This window comes from Pan paniscus, chromosome 4 (assembly GCF_029289425.2).
Source record: "Pan paniscus chromosome 4, NHGRI_mPanPan1-v2.0_pri, whole genome shotgun sequence".
NCBI lineage: Eukaryota > Metazoa > Chordata > Mammalia > Primates > Hominidae > Pan > Pan paniscus.
The window spans coordinates 21428956-21451688 of record NC_073253.2 but is presented as its reverse complement, the minus strand read 5'-3'; the positions used below and the strand labels follow the sequence as shown (position 1 = coordinate 21451688).

Genomic DNA, 22733 nt, shown 5'->3' with positions numbered 1-22733 from the left:
CACAGAAAAGGGATCGACATTTAAAGCAAAATAAAAGGGAGAAAAAAAAAATCCAGATCGTGGATATAGTAGCACAAAGCTCAAGAGAAAAGCAGATTTGAAAAAGACATCAGAGTGACTCAAAAAAGAACAACATGACAGAAATTAAACAAGATTTTTATGTTCGCCTTCTATGCATTTAAACTCATCTCAACCTCCACTGAAATTCTGATCATACACAAACCCCAAGGCTTTTGACATACTTTCAAAAACCTACACCCTTTCTTTCTCTTTCTAAGTCTCCAGAGTCACTTCTTAGGTAGCCAAGAAAAAACAGAATTCAAATATGCATGTCATTGAAAAATACAAAGGCCAAATTATAATTTTAACCAATATTTTTCATGTAAAAATAATATCTAATTGTTTTAAAATTCAGTGTCTTTCCTCTTTTTAGTGAAAACAGCTAGGTTAGCTGTGACAATTATTTGAAACCAGGTGCAGACACAGGTAGAGGAATAGATAGATATTAGGCATAAGAGACCTTGTAATATTTTTCTTAGGATGATGTCAGAATATCAAAGTGCTCTATACTCTCACAGATTACTCTTCACTTGACCACAGAAAGAACTTAAGCATATCCTTTATTAGTTAATTAGTTCAGTACTAGAGACAATCTAGATGCAAACAGCTATTACAGAATGGCTTATCATATCTCTCTCAAAAACAGTGACCAAAATTCCAGAAGGTAATTGGATTTTCAAAACTGAACATAGTTTCTCCCCGCTCTACCCCATTCAGTCATGACAGGGCCAGAAGGTAATGATATATCTGCCATGATGCAACAAGCAGACCTGTCTTCTGTCAAGAGTTGAAATCATAAAGGAATAAGCTGTCGTTAACAACCTCTCTCCAAACACTAGAGCTGTCATCTCATTGTTTTCTTTGCTGGCATGGGGCTGGGGTGGCCTCGTATACCTTGTCAATTCAGTAATGTGCTAAGCTTTTAACCTTTTCTGGAATTTTTGGCTTCAACAATCTTTAATGAAGTGTCTAATGTAAAAACATATTTTCATTAATTTATATTTTCTCTCAAAGTTTACTTTTAAAATTTAGAATTAGTGATCTTGGTTTCAACTTATCATTTAGAAGTCTTACATTTCAAATAAGAAAAAAATTTGTGTTTATTAAAAAAACATTTTTTGAAATATAAATTTCAGTGGCTTAAATTCAACCACTCTTTAAGGGAAAAAAAAACCCCAATAATCATTCAAAGGAGCTGCTTGCAGTTTTATACTCAAACATTTATTACATGTTAAGTTCACTTAGAAATAGTTAAGTCAATAACTACAAGATCACAATAATCATATTTCATGACTATTTAAAATATCTTAATTATAAAAGTAATATCTTTTTAAATATTAAAGTAAAACCTACTCAAAGAAAAAATAAAACAAAAATAAAGAGAAAAATTGAAAATGAAATCTAAAAGAAGAAACTTCGTGGTTTCTTGCATAAACTTCCAGGAACATTAATGTGTATCCATGTATGTATGTAGATGTAGATGTGTACATATGTAAGTGTACTTTTTAAACAAATTAGCTCATTTTTCTGTTTTTATCTGGTAACTCTTAGACATCATTCCAGATTCATGAACACACATATATACACATACAACTTGTTATTTTTAATAACTACATAGTCTTCCATGATATGAATATGCCATCATAAAATAAAATAGTTCCCTACTGGTGGATGTTTAGTTGGTTAGAATGTTTTGTGTTATTATAAACTGCTGTTATGAGCATCCCTATGTATACTTCATGCACTGCTCTGGTGTAAATTCTTACGAATGAAATTTAAGGTCAAAGATTAGTGTACATGTTAAATTTTGGAAGATATTACTAACCTGCCATCTAAAATGATTACTCCAATTTACATTTTCACTAATATTTAAATAGGATGTTATCAATTTATTAACAAGTAATTTATAATTTGCCAATCTGATATGTTGAAAAATGGTATCTTGTTTTAATAAGTATTTCTTTAATTTTCACAAATATTTTCAATGACTATCAAAAAAAGCATCAAAGTCTGTAAGTCATTTGAACAAAGGTATATTTAAAAGTGCCAAGTAATTTTCATATTTTTTCTCTGAGCCCTTAAACAAGAATCTTTTGCCATACTCCATACTCTGTTTAGACTACATAAATATTAATTTTTCATAAGCAGCTAGATGGCATTACTCTTCTTAAAAATAAGCATGTCCTATATTAATATAGTACTTTATTTTCGTATTATTATCTACTAGGCATAGGTATCCATTATAACCCTGTTAAAATCTTCCTGTCACCAAGTTTGTCAAATACTTATGCTGAAATAGAAAGATCTTGCAGTATTTAGTTTGAAGACTGGAGTTGAGGGCTGTAGTTAAGAACGTGTTAACTAAAAGTTTATTACTGAAATTACTGAAAAATTTCACACCATATTCTAGATAACCATCTATAATGGCTCCATGCTGTGAAAAAAAATCTTAATCCTGTATTCAATCAGCTTTTCAAATTTATTCATCAAAAAACGGGGAAAAATCATAATGAAATGAAAAGAATCAAAACATTAATGGCCAGAATAGAAAATTAAGCCATAGCTTATGAAAAGAGACATGATTTAGAAACTAAAAAACTCTAACTCAACTTTCAAAGCATTCAGTTCATATCACAGTCAAGTAACAGTTTAGGTAGTCTTTAGTTTCATTATAATTTAAATAATTTCTAATAGAAAATCCTAAAATTTTCTAGTGTGATGTATATTGCTACATAAGGAGGTCATCTTTGAGGTTTACAAAGAATTTGGTTATATATAAATTTACTTTAACATTATTTGTTTTAAAAAGATACAAGTTGTAAAGTGAACTACCTGTCACCGGAACGGCCAGGTTAAAAAAATATTTAATTAAAATGCTACATTGAATTATTTGATTATCTCTATTCTTGCCACAAATGTCACTAAAATCTCATTGAAGAAAAAGAAAAGCCAGACATGGTGGCTCACACCTGTAATTCCAGCACTTTGGAAGGCTGACGCAGAAGGATTGCTTGAGCTCAGGAGTTTGAGACCAGCCTCGCCAAGATAGTAGGACCCCATCTCACCAAAAAAATAAATAAATAAAAGTGTGCCTATACTCTCAACTATCCAGCAGGATGAGGTGGGAGGATCACTTGAGCCCAGGAGGTCAAGGCTGCAGTGAGTCACGATCATGCCACTCAACTCCAGCCTGGGTGACACTCTGCCTCATGAAAAGAAAAGAGGAGAGGAGAGGGCAGGAGAGGGGAGGGGAGGGGAGGGGTGAGGAGATAGGGAGGAGGGAGAAAAGGAGGGAAAGAATGGGAAGAAGAGAAGAATGAAAGAACAAAAGAACAAAAGACAGAGATGAAAAAGAAGAAAGAGGGGTGGTATTCAAACATCAGGACAAAATAAATGGTAGAAGAGAAAATGGAGGATACAGATGTCACCTCTGTATATATTTGTAGAAGACTAAGTTAATGGAGGAGTAGGTACTGGCTTGACATTACAGCAAAAATTCAAACTTAAGTGCCTCCAGAAGGACAAAATGACTTAAAAGTAAGCCAACTCACCCATAGAAGTCCAGAAATACTCAGAAATTGGGGCACCAGTTATCTTGGAAAACCTTGGAATGTAAGGGTAGGCCATAACACTAAAAACAGGGGCTTTAGTTGTTAGTTCAAGTAAGGAGCAGTTACCCCACTCTCTAAAAAACAAAGACACCAGAAAACCAAAAACCAGGTCATAATCTGACATGTGTGGCCAACACTGTAAGAGACAAGAGATTTTTCCTTTGCAGAAATGTAATCTATAGGCCAGGTGCGGCGGCTCACGCCTGTAATCCCAAGACTTTGAGAAGCTGAGGTGGGAGGATCACCTGAGGTCAGGAGTTCGAGATCAGCCTGGCCACACAAAAATTAGCCAGGTGTGGTGGCAGGTGCCTGTAATCCCCGCTACTTGGGAGGCTGAGGCAAGAAGAATTGCTTGAACCTGGGAGGTGGAGGTTGCAGTGAGCTGAGATTGCGCCACTGCACTCCAGCCTGGGCGACAGAGCAAGATTTCATCTCAAAAAAAAAAAAAAAAAGAAATGTAATCTATGGAAGTACTAGACTATGGGACATTAAAGCGTAGAAGAGAGACACAAAGCTCAAATCAGGTGTACTAATCAGAAATCTGCATAATGATTTTAAAAAAGAGATCCATTTCAAAATATGATTGAAAAACTTTAAAAATTCTATGGAATGGTTAAAAGAAAAAGTAGGTAATCTCCCAGAAATGACTGGAAATATAGAATAAAAATAAGAAAGAATGGATAAGATACTCATTCCAGTAACTCAAAACCACATAAGAGCTAAATAGAGAAGTGTAAAATTATCAACAAACAATACAAAAAAAGTTTCTCAGAACTAAAGATCATGAGTGAATATAAATGGAAAGAAATCACCAAGTGCCAAACAATGAAATAAATAACAATGAAACAAAACACCAAGACTCAGGACATTTCTTAAAAGCAGTGAGATTCACTTCTTAACACCAGGGAGAAGGAGAAGCTTACATAGAGTGGAACAAAAGGATTCAAGGCCAAAATTGTTTCAAGACTTTCAAATTAAAACACTGGAAACTAGAAGACAATGAAACAAATCCTTCAAATCTCAATAAAAAGTATTTTCTACCTGGAATTCTATGTCTTTTGAATCTTTAAAATAAAGTGAACAAGTAGACTGAAGGCATTTTTCAGAAATGCAAGGGTTCAAAAATTTATCTTCTATTTGATGGGTCCAACAAAATGAGGGCATATATCAAGAAAACACAGATCATTAGATACAGGAAACAGGAGCTTCCCGTATCTAACAATACAGGAAGACAAGACATTGATATTGAAGACAAGAGAGAAACTAAAGTGAAACCCAGGATAATACACAGGTAAGCAGGCTTAGAAAGTGACCAGTCAAGATTGAAACAGAGTCCACAGGGTTCCAAAAGAGAGTACTCCAGAGGAAGAACATGAAACTATGAGATTATCTGATAAGTTAAATCATGTCAAAAATTATTAAGAGACGAATGAAGATCTGAATTAAAAATACATAAAAAATTAGAAACTAGGAAATTATTAATTCCATGAAAACAAAGATATTCTATCAAAAATGAAAAGCAATCATATTATCTACCCGGCTCAGCCATTAGCAATATTATGGTTGTAGTAGTACTGTAAAGCTTGATTCCTGATTCTACCATAACAGAAAGTGAATGATAAATCAAAAGACAGAACTATAATTTTAAAATATGGATACAATGAGTATAAATAAAACCAAAATGTATTGAAAATGATTACATCTAAGGAACAGGACTAACAGGTAGGGATGGATTAGGAAAAGATAACACTTATTTTGATACTATGTCTTGGTTTTACTTGATTTTTAAAATTACATGTATGAATCACAGTTTTATTCTAATATATTTAAATGTACATTTATTTTCATTTATCTTGCCTTAGATATGCCACACTTCTTCAACAACATGATTTATGCTTTTACTCTCAAAAACATTCAGCCACTAATACATGCTTTTCTCCTATTTTTTTCTGTTGCTTCTTTGAAACATCTGATAGAAGAGTATTATATGTTATTCTATTTTCCATGACTTTTTAATGTCATATTTTTTCTCATTTCCTCTGTGCTATATTCTGCATACTGTCTTCCTTAACTCTAGCTTTCAATTTACTAATTCTCTTTTGATAGTTTAATGATCTGACTTTTCTTGTGATGAATCATTTCTTCATATAATCTGTAGTTTCTGACTGAATTCATCTTCAGTAGGGATTTATTCTAGGTTGTAAAGTGTTCCTATATGGCAGTACTACGCTTGCTTCTGCCAGGTGCCCCAAAGGTTTCATTGGTCCAGAATTCATTTTTATATTAATCACAGTGTTTAAGATTTTCACATTAAGTGTGTCACCTAAATTCAAACTGCAAATCCAAATCCACTTCTGGGTTAGGGTCTGGGTCTCCTATTTCCCAAGATAAGTTGTTTATTTACCCTACCTGGTACCTTTAGCAAAGAAACCTCCTTTTAATAATTATCTTTTATTTTTTATTTTAGAGATAAGGTCTCACTCTGTCGCCCAGGTGAGGTGCAGTCACACAATCTTGGCTCACTGTATCTTCTTTTTATTATTATTATTATTATTATTATTATTATTATACTTTAAGTTTTAGGGTACATGTGCACAATGTGCAGGTTAGTTACATATGTATACATGTGCCATGCTGGTGTGCTGCACCCATTAACTCGTCATTTAGCATTAGGTATATCTCCTAATGCTATCCCTCCCCCCTACCCCCACCCCACAACAGTCCCCAGAGTGCGATGTTCCCCTTCCTGTGTCCATGTGTTCTCATTGTTCAATTCCCACCTATGAGTGAGAATATGCAGTGTTTGGTTTTTTGTTCTTGCAACAGTTTACTGAGAATGATGATTTCCAATTTCATCCACGTCCCTACAAAGGACATGAACTCATCATTTTTCATGGCTGCATAGTATTCCATGGTGTATATGTGCCACATTTTCTTAATCCAGTCTATCACTGTTGGACATTTGGGTTGGTTCCAAGTCTTTGCTATTGTGAATAGTGCCGCAATAAACATACGTGTGCATGTGTCCTTATAGCAGCATGATTTACAGTCCTTTGGGTATATACCCAGTAATGGGATGGCTGGGTCAAATGGTATTTCTAGTTCTAGATCCCTGAGGAATCGCCACACTGACTTCCACAAGGGTTGAACTAGTTTACAGTCCTAACAACAGTGTAAAAGTGTTCCTATTTCTCCACATCCTCTCCAGTACCTGTTGTTTCCTGACTTTTTAATGATTGCCATTCTAACTGGTTTGAGATCGTATCTCATTGTGGTTTTGATTTGCATTTCTCTGATGGCCAGTGATGATGAGCACTTTTTCATGTGTTTTTTGGCTGCATAAATGTCTTCTTTTGAGAAGTGTCTGTTCATGTCCTTCACCCACTTTTTGATGGGGTTGTTTTTTTCTTGTAAATTTGTTGGAGTTCATTGTAGATTCTGGATATTAGCCCTTTGTCAGATGAGTAGGTTGTGAAAATTTTCTCCCATTTTGTAGGTTGCCTGTTCACTCTGATGGTAGTTTCTTTTGCTGTGCAGAAGCTCTTTAGTTTAATTAGATTCCATTTGTCAATTTTGGCTTTTGTTGCCATTGCTTTTGGTGTTTTAGACATGAAGTCCTTGCCCATGCCTATGTCCTGAATGGTAATGCCTAGGTTTTCTTCTAGGGTTTTTATGGTTTTAGGTCTAACGTTTAAGTCTTTAATCCATCTTGAATTAATTTTTGTATAAGGTGTAAGGAAGGGATCCAGTTTCAGCTTTCTACATATGGCTAGCCAGTTTTCCCAGCACCATTTATTAAATAGGGAACCCTTTCTCCAGCTCACTGCATCTTCAAACTCTTGTGCTAAAGTGATCTTCCCACCTAAGCCTCTTAAGTAGCTGGCATTACAGGCACTAGCCACAAAGCCTGGCTGGAAACCTTTCACCTCTAAGCAGTGAACTGATTCTTCCCTCTACTCATCCTTTTATTGCAAAGGTGGCAACTTCCAGGGTCTTACCTATATCCAGGACTCTTTAGTTTTAGCTCCCACCTCTCAGTCCCAAAGATATAGATCATGTGTATGTGATACAGATCATGTGTGGCCTTGGGTTCATATCTTACTAGCTAACCCCTGAAGCTGCAACACCTTCCAGGGATTTACCACTGTGTTGTAAGTTATCTCTTACACTCAGGCATTTAGGAAATCCTTTTCTTTTTCTTTTAATTTTTGTACGTACCTAGGTGTATATATTTACTGGGTACGTGAGATATTTTGATGCAGGCATACGATAAGTAATAATTACATCAGGCGTGAGCCACTTCGCTCGTCCCACACCTGATGTAATTATTACTTATTCTATTCCTGTAATCCCAGCACTTTGGGAGGCCGAGACGGGCAGATGACAAGGTCAAGAGATCGAGACCATCCTGGCCAACACGGTGAAACCCCATCTCTACTAAAAATACAAAAATTAGCTGGGCGTGGTGGCACACGCCTGTAGTCCCAGCTACTTGGAAGGCTGAGGCAGGAGAATCGCTTGAACCAGGGAGGTGGAGGTTGCAGTGAGCCGAGATCATGCCACTGCACTCCAGCCTGGCAACAGAGCGAGAGTCTCTAATAATAAAAATAATAATAATAATAGTAATAATAATTACATCAAGATAAACGGGGTGTCCATCACCTCAAGCATTTATCCTGTGTGTTACAATCCAATTATACTCTTTCAGTTCTTTTTAAATGTACAATCAATCATTGCTGACTGCAATCACTCTACTGTGCTCCAAATACTAGATCTTACTCGGTCTATCTCACTATAGCTTTGTACCCATTAACTATCCTCCCTCCCCTACAACCCATTATCATTCCCAGCCTCAGGTAACCATCATTCCACTCTCTATCTCCCTGAGTTAAACTTTCAATTATTAGCTGTTATTTATTTGAGAATTTATTCTCAATAAATTCTCAGTTTTATTTACTAAGAATAAATTTGAATTTGTTCTCAAATAAGTGAGAACATGTGAAGTCTGTCTTTCTGTGCCTGGATTATTTCATTTAACATAACGACCTCCAGTTCCATCTATGTTGTTGCAAATGACAGGATCTCACTCTTTTCTATGGCTGAATAGTATTCCATTGCATATATGTACCACATTTTCCTTATCCATTCATCTGCTGATGGACACTTAGGTTGTTTCCAAATCTTGGCTATTGTGAAGAGTGCTGCAATGAACATGGGAGTGCAGATATCTCTTTGATAAACTGATTTCCATCCTTTCAGGTATATACCTAGCAATGGGATTGCTAGATATCATACACAAATCTATTTTTTTCATTCTTTGAGGAACCTTCAAACTGTTCTCCATAGTCATTGTACTAATTTACCTTTCTACCAACAGTGTACAAAGGTTTCCTCTTCTCCACATCCTCACCAGCATTTGTTACTGTCTAACTTTTAAATAAAAGTCATTTTGGTGGGTGGATCACTTGAGGTCAGGAGTTTGAGACCAGCCTGGCCAAGATGGTGAAACCCCGTCTCTACAAAAAATTCAAAAATTAGCCAGGCGTGGTGGTGCATACCTGTAATCCCAACGACTCGGGAGGCTGAGGCATGAGAATCGCTTGAACATGGGAGGTGAAGGTTGTAGTGAGCTGAGCTTGTGCCACTGCACTGCAGCCTGGGTGACAGAGCAAGACTTGGTCTCAAAAATAAAACAAATAAAATAAGCCAGGCACAGTGGCTCAGGCTGTAATCCCAGCACTTTGGGAGGCCAAGGTGGACAGATCACGAGGTCAGAAGTTCGAGACTAGCCTGGCCAACGGGGTCAAACCCTGTCTCCACTAAAAATACAAAAAATTAGCCCAGCATGGTGGTGCATGCCTGTAATCCCAGCTACTCGGGAGGCTGAGGCAGAAGAATCACTTGAACCCAGGAGGTGGAGGCTGCAGTGAGATTAAATCATTCCACAGCACTCCAGCCTGGGTGACAGAGTGAGACTCTATCTCAAAAAAAAATAAAAAAATAAAAAATAAAATAAAATAAGTCCTAATAGTATATAAATAAAATAAAAATAAAAGCCATTTTAACTGGAGTGAGATGACATGTCATTGTAGTTTTGATTTGCATTTCTCTGATGATCAACGACGTTGGGCACCTTATCATATGCCTGCTTGACACTTGCATGTCTCCTTTTGAGAAAAGTCTATTAGGATATTTTACACATTTTTTAATTGGATTATTAGATTCTTTTTCCTATTGAGTTGTTTGAGCTCCTTATATATTCTGGTTATTAGTCCTTTGTCCAATGGATAGTTTGCAAATATTATTTCCCCTTCTGTGGGTTGTCTCTCCACTTGATTGTTTATTTTGTTGCACAGGAACTTTTTGACTTGAGGCGATCCCGTTTGTCCATTTCTGCTTTGGTTGCCTGTGCTTATGGGGTATTAATCAAGAAATCTTTTCCCAGTCCAATTTCTTGGAGAGTTTCTTTAATGTTTTCTTGTAGTAGTTTCATAGTTTGAGGTCTTAAATTTTTTAATCTATTTTGATTTGATTTTTGTATATGGTGAGAGATAGGGGTCTAGTTTCATTCTTCTGCATATGGATAGCCAGTTTTCCCAGCACAATTTATTGACAGACTTTCCTTTCTCCAATGTATATTCTTGGCACCTTTATCAAAAATAAGTTCACTGTAGATGTATGTATTTATTTCTGGGTTCTCTATTCTATTCCATTGGTTGATGTGTCTGTTTTTATGCCATCACCATGCTATTTTGGTTACTATAGCTCTATGATATAATGTGAAGTCAGGTGAAGTGGCTCACGCCTGATGTAATTATTGCTTATTGTATGCCTGCATCAAAATATCTCATGTACCCCATAAATATATACACCTAGGTACATACAAAAATTAAAAGAAAAAGAAAAAGATTTCCTAAATGCCTAAAAGATTTCCTAAATGTAAGAGATAACTTACAACACAGTGGTAAATCCCTGGAAGGTGTTGCAACTTCAAGGGATAGCTGGTAAGATATGAACCCAAGGCCACACATGATCTGTATCAACACACATGATCTATACCTTTGGGACTAAGAGGTGGGAACTAAAACTAAGAGCCCTGGATATAGGTAAGACCCGGGAAGTTGCCACCTTTGTAATAAAAGGATGAGTAGAGGGAAGAAGAAACAGTATTGTTAAAATGTACATAGTATCCAAAGCAATCTACAAATTCAGTGCAATCCCTATCAAAATACCAATGACATTCTTCACAGAAATAGAAAAAAGAATCATGAAATTTATATGGAACCACAAAACACTGACAGTAGCCAGAGCTGTTATGAGCAAAAAGAACCAAACTGGAAGAATCACATTACCTGACTTCCTTTAGCATTTCTTGTAGAACACGTCTGGTGTGGATAAAATCACTCAGCTTTTGTTTGTCTGGGAAGGTTGTTATTTCTCTCTCCTTTGTGTTTGAAGAATATTTTCCCCAGATATAGTATTCTAGGGTAAAAGGATTTTTACCATCAACACTTTAAATATATCATGCCACTCTCCCCTGGCCTGCAAGGTTTCAACTGAAAAGTGTCCTGCCAGAAGTATTGGAGCTCCATCGTATATTATTTGTTTATTTTCTCTTGCTGCTTTTAGAATCATTTCTTTATCCTTGACCTTTGGGAATTTATTAAATGTCTTGTTGTATTCTTCTTTGGGTTAAATCTGCCTGGAGTTCCATAACTTTCTTAGAAAGTTATAGATATTGATATCTCTCTCTAGGTCTCGGAAGTTCTCTGTTACTTTCCTTTTGAGAAAACTTTCTACCTCTACTTCTCTCTACCACTTCTTTATGGTCAATAACTCTTAGATTTGCCCTTTTGAGGCATTTTTCTAGAGCCTTCTAGGCATGTTTCATTCTTTATTATTTTGTCTCTTATAAATAGCTTGTCTTGAAGCTCACCAATTCTTTCTTCTTCTTGATCAATTCAGCTATTAAAAAACACACATTCTTCAGTCTTTCAACTGCATTTTCAACTCCAGAATTTCTGCTAGGTTCTTTTTTATTATTTCAATCTCTTTGTTAAATTTATCTGATAGAATTCTGAATTCCTTCTCTGTGTTAGCTTGAGTTTATTTAAGTGTCCTTAACATAGCTATCTTGAATTCTCTGTCTGAAAGGTCATATATCTCTGTTTCTCCAGGATTGGTCTCTGGTGCATTGTTTAGTTCACCTGGTGAGGTCATGTTTTCCTGGATAGTCTTGATGCTTGCGGATGTTTGTCGGTATCTGGGCATTGATGAGTTAAGTATTTATTGCAGTCTTTGCAATCTGGGCTTGTTGGTACACCTACTTCCTGGGAAGGCTTTCCAGGTATCCGAAGGCACTTGGGTATTGTGTTATATGTTTTTGGTCCCTGCAGCCATATCTGCATTAGGGGTCACCAGAAGCCTAGTATGCTATGGCTCTGGCATACTGGTAGAGGTACTGCCTTGTTGGTTTTGGATAAGATCTGGAAGAATTCTCTGGATTGCCAGGCAGAAACTCTTGTCTTACTTTCCCCCAGAGTCTCTCCCTTTGTGCAGAGCTGCCTGAGCTGGGGGAAGGGTGACACAGGTACCCTGTGGCTGCCACCAGTGGCACTGCACTGGGTCAGACCTGAAGCCAGTATGGTACTACAACTCACCTACGGCCTGCAGTAACCACTGCCTAACTACCACCTGTGTCCACTCAAGGTACTACGGTTCTACAACCAGTCAGGCTTGTATCCCTCCCTTCAGAACAGTGAGTTCCCCTCAGCCCTGGGCAGCTCCAGAGACACTATCAGGAAGCCAGGGCATAGAGTCAGATACTCTAGGAACCTACCCAGTTTTCTATTTTGCTGTGGCTGAGCACCCGAGACACAAGACAAAGTCCTTCCCACTCTCCCCTCCCCTTTCCACAAGCAGCAGTTTCTTCCAATGGCCACAACTACCCCACACCTGTGGCAAGTACAGTCTGGTTACTGCCAATATTCACTCAGTATCCAAGGGCTCTTCAGTCCACTTGTAAATGCTACCAGTCCTAGGACTCTCCTGTAAGGGCAGTGGGCTCCCTTCTAGCCCACAGTAGGTCCAGAAATACTGCCCAAGAGTCAAGGCCTAGAATCAAGGACCCTAAGAAGGTTGTTGGGACTCTATCCCACTATGGCCGAGCTGGTACCTAAGATGCAAGACAAAGTCCCCTTTATTTTTCCCCCTGCTTTTCTCAAACAGAAGGAATCTTTCACCATTGCCACCACAGCTGGGAATGTACTGGCTCTCACCTGAAGCCGCACATCTCAGTCTCACCCAAGACACATGACATACTCCCTGGTATCACTGGTGGTTAGTTAGGGCCCACGGGCTCTTTAGTCAGGTGATGAATCCTGCAATGACTGGGTCCTTCCCTCCAAGGCAGCGAGTTCCTCCTAGCCCAGGATGCATCTAGAAATGTCGTCTGGAATCTAGTGTCTGGAATAGGAGCCTCAGGACTCTGCCCAGTGTCCTATCCTACGGTGGCTCATCTGGTATCCAAGTTGCAAGACAAAGTCTTCTTTACCCTTCCCTCTTTTCTCCTCAAGCACCTCAAGCAGAGGGAAGGAGTCTCTCTTGGGCTGCGAGCTGTGTTGCCTGGGTTGGGGGAGGGGTGGCACAAGGACTCTCCTAGCTGCCCTGGCTGGTATCTCAGTAGATTGCTTGCTAAGTCTACTGCCTCTAAGCACAGCACAGCACAGCACAGCACAGCACAGCACAGCACAGCACAGCACAGCACCAGTACTTGCCCAAGAATTGCAGTCCTTATGGCCTACACTGCCTTTCAAGTTTATTTAGCACCCCAGAGCACTTTGGCTCGTGCTGTGAGGCTTGCTGGAACTCAGGTTTCAATTGCTAGGATGGGTGATTCCTCTCTGGGTAGGGCTAGTCTAAATGCTCCCTCCATGGGTGCCAACTGAGATCTGCCTGGTGTTGCCTTCTGCTGTGACAGGGTAGCACTGAGTTCCAATGCAGAGTCCCACAGTCACTGTGCTCTCCCTCCCCCAAATGCACAGATTCTCTCTCCACACCATGCTGCTGCTGCCAGGACACAGGGAATGGGTGGCATCGGCGATTCAAGAGCGTCTTTCTTACCCTCTTCAGTGCCTTTTTCAGTGATATAATGTTAAAACCAGGTACTGTGACTGCTCACCTGATTTTCGGTTTTTATGAAGGTGCTTTTTTGTGTGTGGATGTTGTTTAACTTGATGTCCTTGCAGTGAGGACATTTGGTGAAGGCTTCTATTTAGCCATCTTCCTCTGCCTCCACTCTCCTCCTTCTCTGTCTTTTGAACACTCATATACAACTAGGTATTTAGTATTTTTGTTACATTTTATTCATTATTTTTATGTGTGTTTACTGGGAGAAGTTCATATTAATAAGCTCAGTCCACCATGTTATGGAAGCCAAACTGTATAAATTACATTAATAAAAATAGCATTAATTTTTAAAACCCAGAAATACTAGCAAGAATATTATAATCAAAGTAAGTAATTATGGAAATAGCAGATTCTTCTGAATAATCCATCTATGAGAAATTAGGGAAAATGCTATCCTAGTGAAGTAATCAGACTTCTCATGAAATTATTAAAACTAATACCTAGATCACTTACAGATAGTATTTTGAAAGTATCTTTTGTAATTTAAACTTTTACTTTTTTACTGATTTTATTACAAATAGTTTCTATAACTTCTCAATCCTTGTTTTCACAAATATAACTGCCATCAAGTTCTACATTTCCCCTTATAGCTAGAGCCTGAGAAATATAAATAAACCCTCAGCTGTGTGGGACTGCCTGGCCCACATTGCTATGGAAGCTGGGTCATGGCGGGCCAGGACCCTGTGCTCACTCTGGGCCTGGACCACGTCAACATCTGCTCCTACCACTGCCTCTTGGGCATGAATAGAGTTTCCTGCTTTTTACCCCTTTTTAGAGACCAGTGGAAATGCCTAAAAAGGTGTATGTGAGTAAAGGCCATCAAAGAAGAAACAAGTATGAGTAACTCTAAAGCTGCACAATCAGAGGCTGAATAATTGGTACTTGGCTACGTGAAATAGTGTTTCTTACTCCAGGTAACACATTATGCAACGAAGATTGTCAAACACCAAGAATATTAGCGATGGCAACCTCAGAAGCACTTGTGGGGATTTATCTGATATGCACCATTCCTCCAACATGAACTCTTAATACACTTTCGATAATAAAGTCCTGAAGTATCTAAAATGCAAGGATTAGAATACCTATGATTTTCAAACTATGACCTGTGGAGCCCTGGGGCATTTGGTGAAGAAATCTCAGGGGCTGTTGTGGGAGTGGTTCCAATATTCACCATGCCCTCCTTTCAACTTAAGTGGCTTCACATATTTAAACTTAATACTGTTCACAAACCAGTCCACTTAGACAGGGCTCTACTATTGAAAAAAGGCTTGAACCATAAAATGATAGGAATCCAATTTTAGGAATTTCAGTCTTATACCAAAAATCTGCAGGGAATATAAGGAAATATTATTAACAATACTGAGTAAAGATAATATTGTGTGGCCCCCAAAATATCAGAATTTACTTCAGTTGTGATATGAAAACCCACAGATCATGAAAAACAGACCAGAGGTTCTAACTTTTGGAAAACTTTGGAAATCTTTCTTTAAATAAAACTTTAGAAAAAGTCCAAACAAATAAAAACAAAAGCAGAGCTAGCCTGATTTAAAAAAAAAAAAGTAAGAATGGGACAGCTTCTTATTCCCTGTTTATTAGTCTTCCTCTGCCTGCATCTTAAAATACCATCATCTTTCACTCAACCAACACCTCCCCATCCACACAGCAACCCTTGAAGAAAACACTATGAAAAGGTAAAGTCAAAGTAGTAAAATCACTTTATCCAGATTTAAAAGTGATCTGTTTCTAAATCACCAGGAAGAAAATTACCATAATAATGTTCATATTCATTTTTTTAAGAAATAAGGAGAATTAAATACATAAACTAAAATTTTTACGTGTGCTGCATGCTTAGAAATCAGCTGCTTCTTTTCAAGGAATCATGAATTGCCATTTTTTTAAGAAGAAAAAATTCAAGACAGTGAAATGCTGTTATCCCCAAAACACTATTCCTACTTATAAGAACAAAATGACTTACTATTGTAATGTTACTGACAAACTTCCTCCCTCCTGTTTGGGATATCACCACAAAGTTTGTTCAAACAAACATGTTTGGCATGGTTTTCCATATAGACTTTCCCTGCGAAATCTTTACACAACAATAAAATATTCCAGAATAGGAAAGGCTTAGGTGATCTATAGCAGGGACAACGTAACTACATAAAATATTTCACCTAGCACTGCATGTTGAAAGCATCCAATTTTCTTTACTAAGTTATATTTTCAAATATTCATCAAATTGTGAACACATTTTACGTATAATGTTCTTCCGAAAATACATAGACAGGATCTGTTCTAACTACAAACAAATGTGTCAGAGAGAAAGTTCATTTCACCATTTAAAACCTGAAATCCGAAACAGTTTAAACATAATATTTTATGTGAGTTAATTTAGTCTAAACTTCAATTTATTTTAGTTACTTCAATTCTACTAAAATATACACTGTCGAAATTAGCAACCAGATCAAAAGTAGTATCTTTCCATTCTTTGCCTATCCACAAAAAGTGGAAAAAAAACCACATAGTTAACCTAAGAAATTCTACTTTTAGCATTTTAAGGGTTTCAAAATCTATTAACCAAAATGTTTTTTAGGAGCTGGGCTGAGCCTTCATTTCTCATTTCTGAGTTAACAGAATAGAGAACATGTTACCTTTGACTTTTGTAATCATCAGCGTATTAAAGAAATCCTTTCTAATTTTAATTACAAAAATGTAATAATTCTTATAAATAAAACAAATAAAGCCTACATGGACACATATATTCCTTTACTTTTTACAAAAGTCTTTTTACAAAAGACTTTTTACTTTTTACAAAACTGATACAAGGTATCAGTTTATGTTTTTCTAAAAAAAAAAATCTACTCATGTGAAAGAAATTCACACTTTGCAAAACTGGGCTGTTCACTATGGAACTTATGAATGCAATAGTAAAACAAAAGCAGTCAAACATTAAAATATGCCAATATTATGTCAGAAAAACATTTCACTATTGCAAGAAAAGAAACCTTGAACACAATTTAAAAATAGGAGTTTCTAAAAAGTTTGAATGCAAATAAGAATAAAATATTCATTAAACATTACATTTTGCCATTCTGTATGTGTATGTCTCATGCTTAAAGCATTTTATTTGTGGGCTCTAAAAAACATTTTAAAGAAACGACAAAAAAGTTTAGTTATTCCAACTCTTCCTTTAAATAATATGAGATTAATTCAAAGTAGCAGATCTCCTTTAGTTTCTAACTTCACCAAATTAGGTAGGCAAAGGTTTACAAAAGCAGCCATGATATTTTTGTCAGAAGTTATTTTCAATAATGTTGATAAATATTTGATAGTTTGATAATTGATATTTCACAGGATTAAAAATATCTTTAGAAAATATTAATCCTGTCATATTTCACAGGATTAAAAATATTTTAGAAAAATAATTCACTCAAAAGACATTATTTAAATCTTTGTATGCTCAAGATGCCACTTTGTTTTTCTTTGTAACTGCAAAATAATGCAGAATAATCTTTCATACAAGTAAAATAAATAATAACAACCCAAAGATAAGATTATGCTTAGGATATACTTTTTGAAGAAACATAAAAACATATAATAAAACAGTACTATAAAATGCCAAAAAAAACCCCAGGAAATTGTACTTACAGCCACAGCTCTTTTAATAAACGGTATCTGTGTGCCACTGTCCAGATCTTCATTTATAATAAGTCTTCTAGCCCACTGCCCTGCCCTGACAACACCACTACCATGAATTAAAACCATCAGTTTCTGTGGATTTGTCAAAGCATCCTCACTCATAAAGATAAAACTCTTTGGTTCACTCTCAGTGGCATCTACCTGTAATTAAATAAAATTAAATAATAAATAAATGTCTTCTGATCAGGCATACACATAAATGAAAAAACAACTAATGGCTGTTATAAAGTATTAAATGGTTACTATAGAATTATAGAAGTAAAAAACAATTTTAACACAAAATTAAAATATTCAGTAGAGGTTAACAATTATATATTAGTTGGATGGGACAAGACATGATAGTAATTTAAATATAAAAATACAAAAAATATTGGTAATATGTTTCTCTTCATTATTATTGTATATTTAGTATTATATTATCATTGTAAATAAAAATAACTACTTTTTTAGTGCCTCCTATAGTCTAGCTGCTATGCTACCTGTTGTAAAAACATTATCTCATTCAATAACAACCCATTTAGGTGGTACTATTATTATATTGATTTATAGATGAAGAAATTGAGGCTTAGGGAGTTTAAATAAGTTGCCCACGGTCACACAACTATAAGTCTATAGTTGTATAACAGAAATATATTGCACCTATAATAAAAAATAGAAAACTAAAATTGGAGATAGACGTATTGGAAAATCATATATCAGCCAGGAATACCACTAAACTTTTAAGGGGAAGAAGAGGAAACTATTTAAAAACTAACCATCTATTCTATTCTTACCTGATCTATGTAAATGGACTTCCAAATTTCATTCAGATTGTGAACACAGGATTATATAACAATTATTTTTACAAAGCCACATTATGTACTCCAATGAACTTACTTTATAAACTAGTTACTTACAGAATAAAAAGTAAATATTTTTATCCATTTTGATTGTACTTAATATTTAGATTGTTAACTATATGATGTATGATTTACATTTGAAAGACACAAAACACTTTTAGAAAGAGATAACTTCCCAACCTTTTGTTACATATGCCATGACACACTGAGTGGTATTCCACATCAGCACTGGCGAGTGACTGGAAATGGAAGCCTTTCAATAGCCAGATCAAGCAGAAAGTTGACATTCTGGTGGCTGGTACTCTTACATAAAGAAGGTCAATCCACATATTGTGTAACGTAATAGCTCTTCACTTTGTCAACTGTATATGTTCATACAATCATCAAAATAGGAAGTATACAAAAACTCTAGATGCCCCCCCCCCCCCAAAAAAAGCCCTGGATTCTAAATACTCCCAGTCATTACGCTTAGGAAGAGAAAAATAAAATAAAATAAAATATCTGTACTTCTAAAACAATCAGGCTAGTTTCAGTAAGAGATGGCTTAGGCATTTGTGCAAACACAGCAAAAATGGCAATTATTTCAGCAAGAGCAGCATGGACACAGGTCTTAAAGAAGAAATAACACCTTTTCATTGAAGCCTTCCCTGACTACCACTTTTAAAATTCCGAACATGTCCCGAGAATTCCGTAGTCCCCTTCCCTGTTTTATTTTCCTCCACGGCACATACCAACATCTAACATATTGTATGCTTTACTCTATATTTTTGCAAATGTGTTTATTCACCGCCTGCTCCCTCCACTAGAACGTAAGTCCAGGCAGGCACAGAGTTCTCTCGTTTGTATCCACTTATATAGTCTCAGTACCTAAAATAAAACCTAGCACATTGTAGGCACTCAGTAATTAAAAACAATAAACTTTTGGAATGAGGAATCTTATCAAGCCTCACCAGTGACTTCCTTTAGATAAAAGACATTTAACTAAATAATGGATCCTCTAAAATGGTTATAATACTTGCCTGGTTCAGAAAGCATATACTGAAGATTAAACTAGTACATAATTATAGAGAATTTTACAAGAGCTATACAATGTTAAAGAATTAAAATGACATAACTATAATTTTATTAGCAATAGCTAAAAATACAGGAAGAGAGATATGAAGTGTAACACAATCATATTAGCTTCATCTGCATGCTATGTCCAGAGTAAACAAAGTATAATGATGACAATAAATATGACTACAGCCACACAGAAAGATAAGTGGATGACAGACACAGGAAAACCAAACCTAAGAAGAAAAATTCCCTTTTACCTAGGAACATTATATAAAAATAGGAGAATTGCTCAGTTAAGCCTAAAAAAAAAGTAACGATAATAAGAACAAAATAAAAAAATTGAAAGGCAGAGCTGTCAGTGTATAACAAGAAAGAGGCCACAGGGGTTTCTAGTCACTCAATTACTAAACACTATGTCTAAACACGCACAAAGAAAAGTGTCTCTTAAGGTCAGTGAGGCCTTAATGGATCCTGGAATGGCTATGGAGATGGATATCTATTCACCTTCATGAAAAAACCTGTAGTACAGATATTCCAGTAGGTGCTGATCACTGTCTCTTTTTTCCTATTTGACTAAGTCCCCTGTTACCAAGAAACTGAGTCAATTTTTTAAGCAATGGAATACTGGCACTTTGAAGTCCACAGTAATCACTTAGAACTGAAAGAAACTTATTTTCAGATGATAAAAATGTATTTTTTATATTAAAATGCTGCTCGATAAAGGACCACTTGAGTCCAGGAGTTCGAAACCAACCTGGGCAACACAGTGAGACCCTGTCTCTACAAATAATCAAAAATTAGCTAGGTGTGGTGGTGTGCACCTGTAGTCCCAGCTACTTGGCAAGCTGAGGCTGGAGAATTGCTTGAGGCCAGGAAGTCAAGGCTGCACTAAGCCATGACTGCACCACAGCACTCAGCTTGTGCAACAGAGTGAGACTCTGTCTCAAAAAAGAAAAAAGAGGGAAAAGGGAATCACATTTTAAAAAAAACGCTGCTAAATAATTTTTAAGGGGCTACAAATTAAGGTAGCCATGAATAAATTAAAGTTTTACCTGAATACTGAGAAAAGTTGACTTTCAAAATATGAGAATATCAGAATATTAAAGAAAAACAACAATGAAAATGAAAAATGTAATAATATTAATGAGTAAGGGGTAAGCGCAGTATTTTAGCTGGTCATTGGCTAATATTCACCTCAGTTTACATAGAACTCTGACTCTGCACATGGTAACTACAATGTACTTTCTATAAAGTTAGTGCTAATTTTAAATAGTAAGGTATCTATATTAATAAAATAATTTCTTCTTCATTAACCTAATTAAGTTTGAACATACGGCTGTTCCAAGGCCATTTATCTTCAAACAGTGGTAATTTATTAAGCTAAGCTTTCATTAAGGAATACACATAATGGTCATTCCAGTGAACCACCTCACTTTATTACAAATCAATCTCAGACACCTTTTGGTTGGTAAGACTGCACCAAACAATTTTAGCAGTTACCAATTCATTGTGGAATACTCGTGAACACCATTAATTGCTGAAACATGATGCATGTAATAAACTACGTGAAAATTTGTAGTGAAGTTGTTAATTCATGTCTCCAGAGTTCTATACTAGTATGAGATATTTTACTATAATTGAGAATACTTTATGCCTATTTATGAGAGATGTGGATTAAACACAGGCATGATCATAATGTTTACTATCAAATCATGGGTTCCACAAAGAGCTGTCATTTAAAAAATGGTTCTTTTTCCCTTTTAAAATAGTTTCAACTATAAAACTAAAAGAGTTCATCACCAGGAAAAAAAAGGTTTGATGGTATTCTTTAAGTAAAAAGAACAACTATTTACAGACACCCACATACAAAAACCCACTCTCACTCTGAGATTTAAGAGAGCTCGGGAGAAAGCTAATAGCTATTGAAAAATAGTTGTGAAGAGAAGTTTCACAACAGTACCAAATATGTGATAATTTAAAGGGAAATATTAATTTCCTAAGACAAAATTCAGAGTTTTTAAGTTTACAAAATAAGGGAAACTTTATTAACCAAAGATGGGCATGATGCTTAAGTTTCATATAAAGTAAATCTCTCTTGCTTATTAGCTTTATATTCCAAATTTAAAATCAAAGGATAATCAGATCCATAATACAGAGTTCTCTTCCATCTATAAAGATCAATAATGAAACTTAAACATATAACATGCTGTATACAGCCAATTATTTTGTGATTTGTTCTAGAAATTTGGAGACTGAAGTGAGTTTAAGGGTTCCCTAGAACTAGAAGTATTATAGAGTTAGCAGACTCAATATTAATTGTGTTGTATCAATAAATTAACCTAATGCTCTTTAAATATCATTCTTCAGAAACTCTGAAAGAAATAAAATTAACAAGAAAGGAAAACTGGGCAAAGTGACAAAATTCTACCCTGACTTTCCAGAAGACCAAATTTCAATATATACTTTAAATGAAGTAAAATGCTAGGCCTAAAGTCAAAACTAAGACAGTAAGTTTAAATTCAAAAAAGACTGGTATATTCATTCCCAGAAAGGTACTAAAATCTTGTCTGTAAAGGAAGAAAAATTTCCAAATAAACCAAGGGTTGATGTAGCTGTTACACAGAATAATATTTTATTGACTAATCCATCATAAGCACTTGGACCAGTGTCCATCACCTAAAAAACATTTAAATAAATATATGTTGAATAAATGAATAATGAGTGAATGACTAATAATGTGATCTTGCACTTGAGGTTACTTACGGAAAATCAAATAAAAAGGTTTCCTTTAAAAAAGGAACTATGGAATCAGTTCTGGAGAGGGACAATATTAAGAAATCCTCAAACCCTCGAATTTATAATAAAATAGCACTATCCAAAGAATTTTTAAAACTCATGCAACATTTCATGCAAACAAAATTATCTATATGCAAAGTGTTGTGCCTTAAATGAATTACTTTCATTAAGTCTCCCAGATTCTTATATATCATAAAATCATAAAGTTGTCAGGGACGGCAAAGATCCTCCAATCTAGTCCAACCACCGTTTCACACACGATTACAATCTCTTCATTTTAAAGCTTAATATTTTGTGGTTTACATTTAAAATAACAGGGGTTTGTGTTTTTTGTTTCGTTTTGTTTTTTGAAAATTTGAGTCTGAGAACAAATCTCAAACTTTTTCACTCTGAAGTGTCAAAATGTGCAAAATTCAAAAAAATGTTCTGCCAAAAAGGGAAGGAGCAGGGTTATGAAACAGGAAGCACCAGGAATGAATTTGGGAAT

General features: G+C 35.7%; 1 protein-coding gene across 15 annotated transcripts in view; it reads right to left on the bottom strand.

Annotated features, from left to right (window-relative positions):
* The window catches only part of ARB2A (ARB2 cotranscriptional regulator A), a 493453-nt gene that overhangs the window by 323117 nt on the left and 147603 nt on the right, over window positions 1-22733 (bottom strand). For 12 of the 15 annotated variants that reach the window (XM_034959777.3, XM_055112191.1, XM_063604383.1 and 9 more), the window contains one exon: window positions 17505-17696. The exons of the other annotated variants lie outside the window; for them this stretch is intronic. In XM_034959777.3, the coding sequence (XP_034815668.1) occupies window positions 17505-17696 (192 nt within the window). The remainder of the gene's footprint in view (window positions 1-17504; window positions 17697-22733) is intronic. 15 annotated transcript variants of the gene reach the window in all.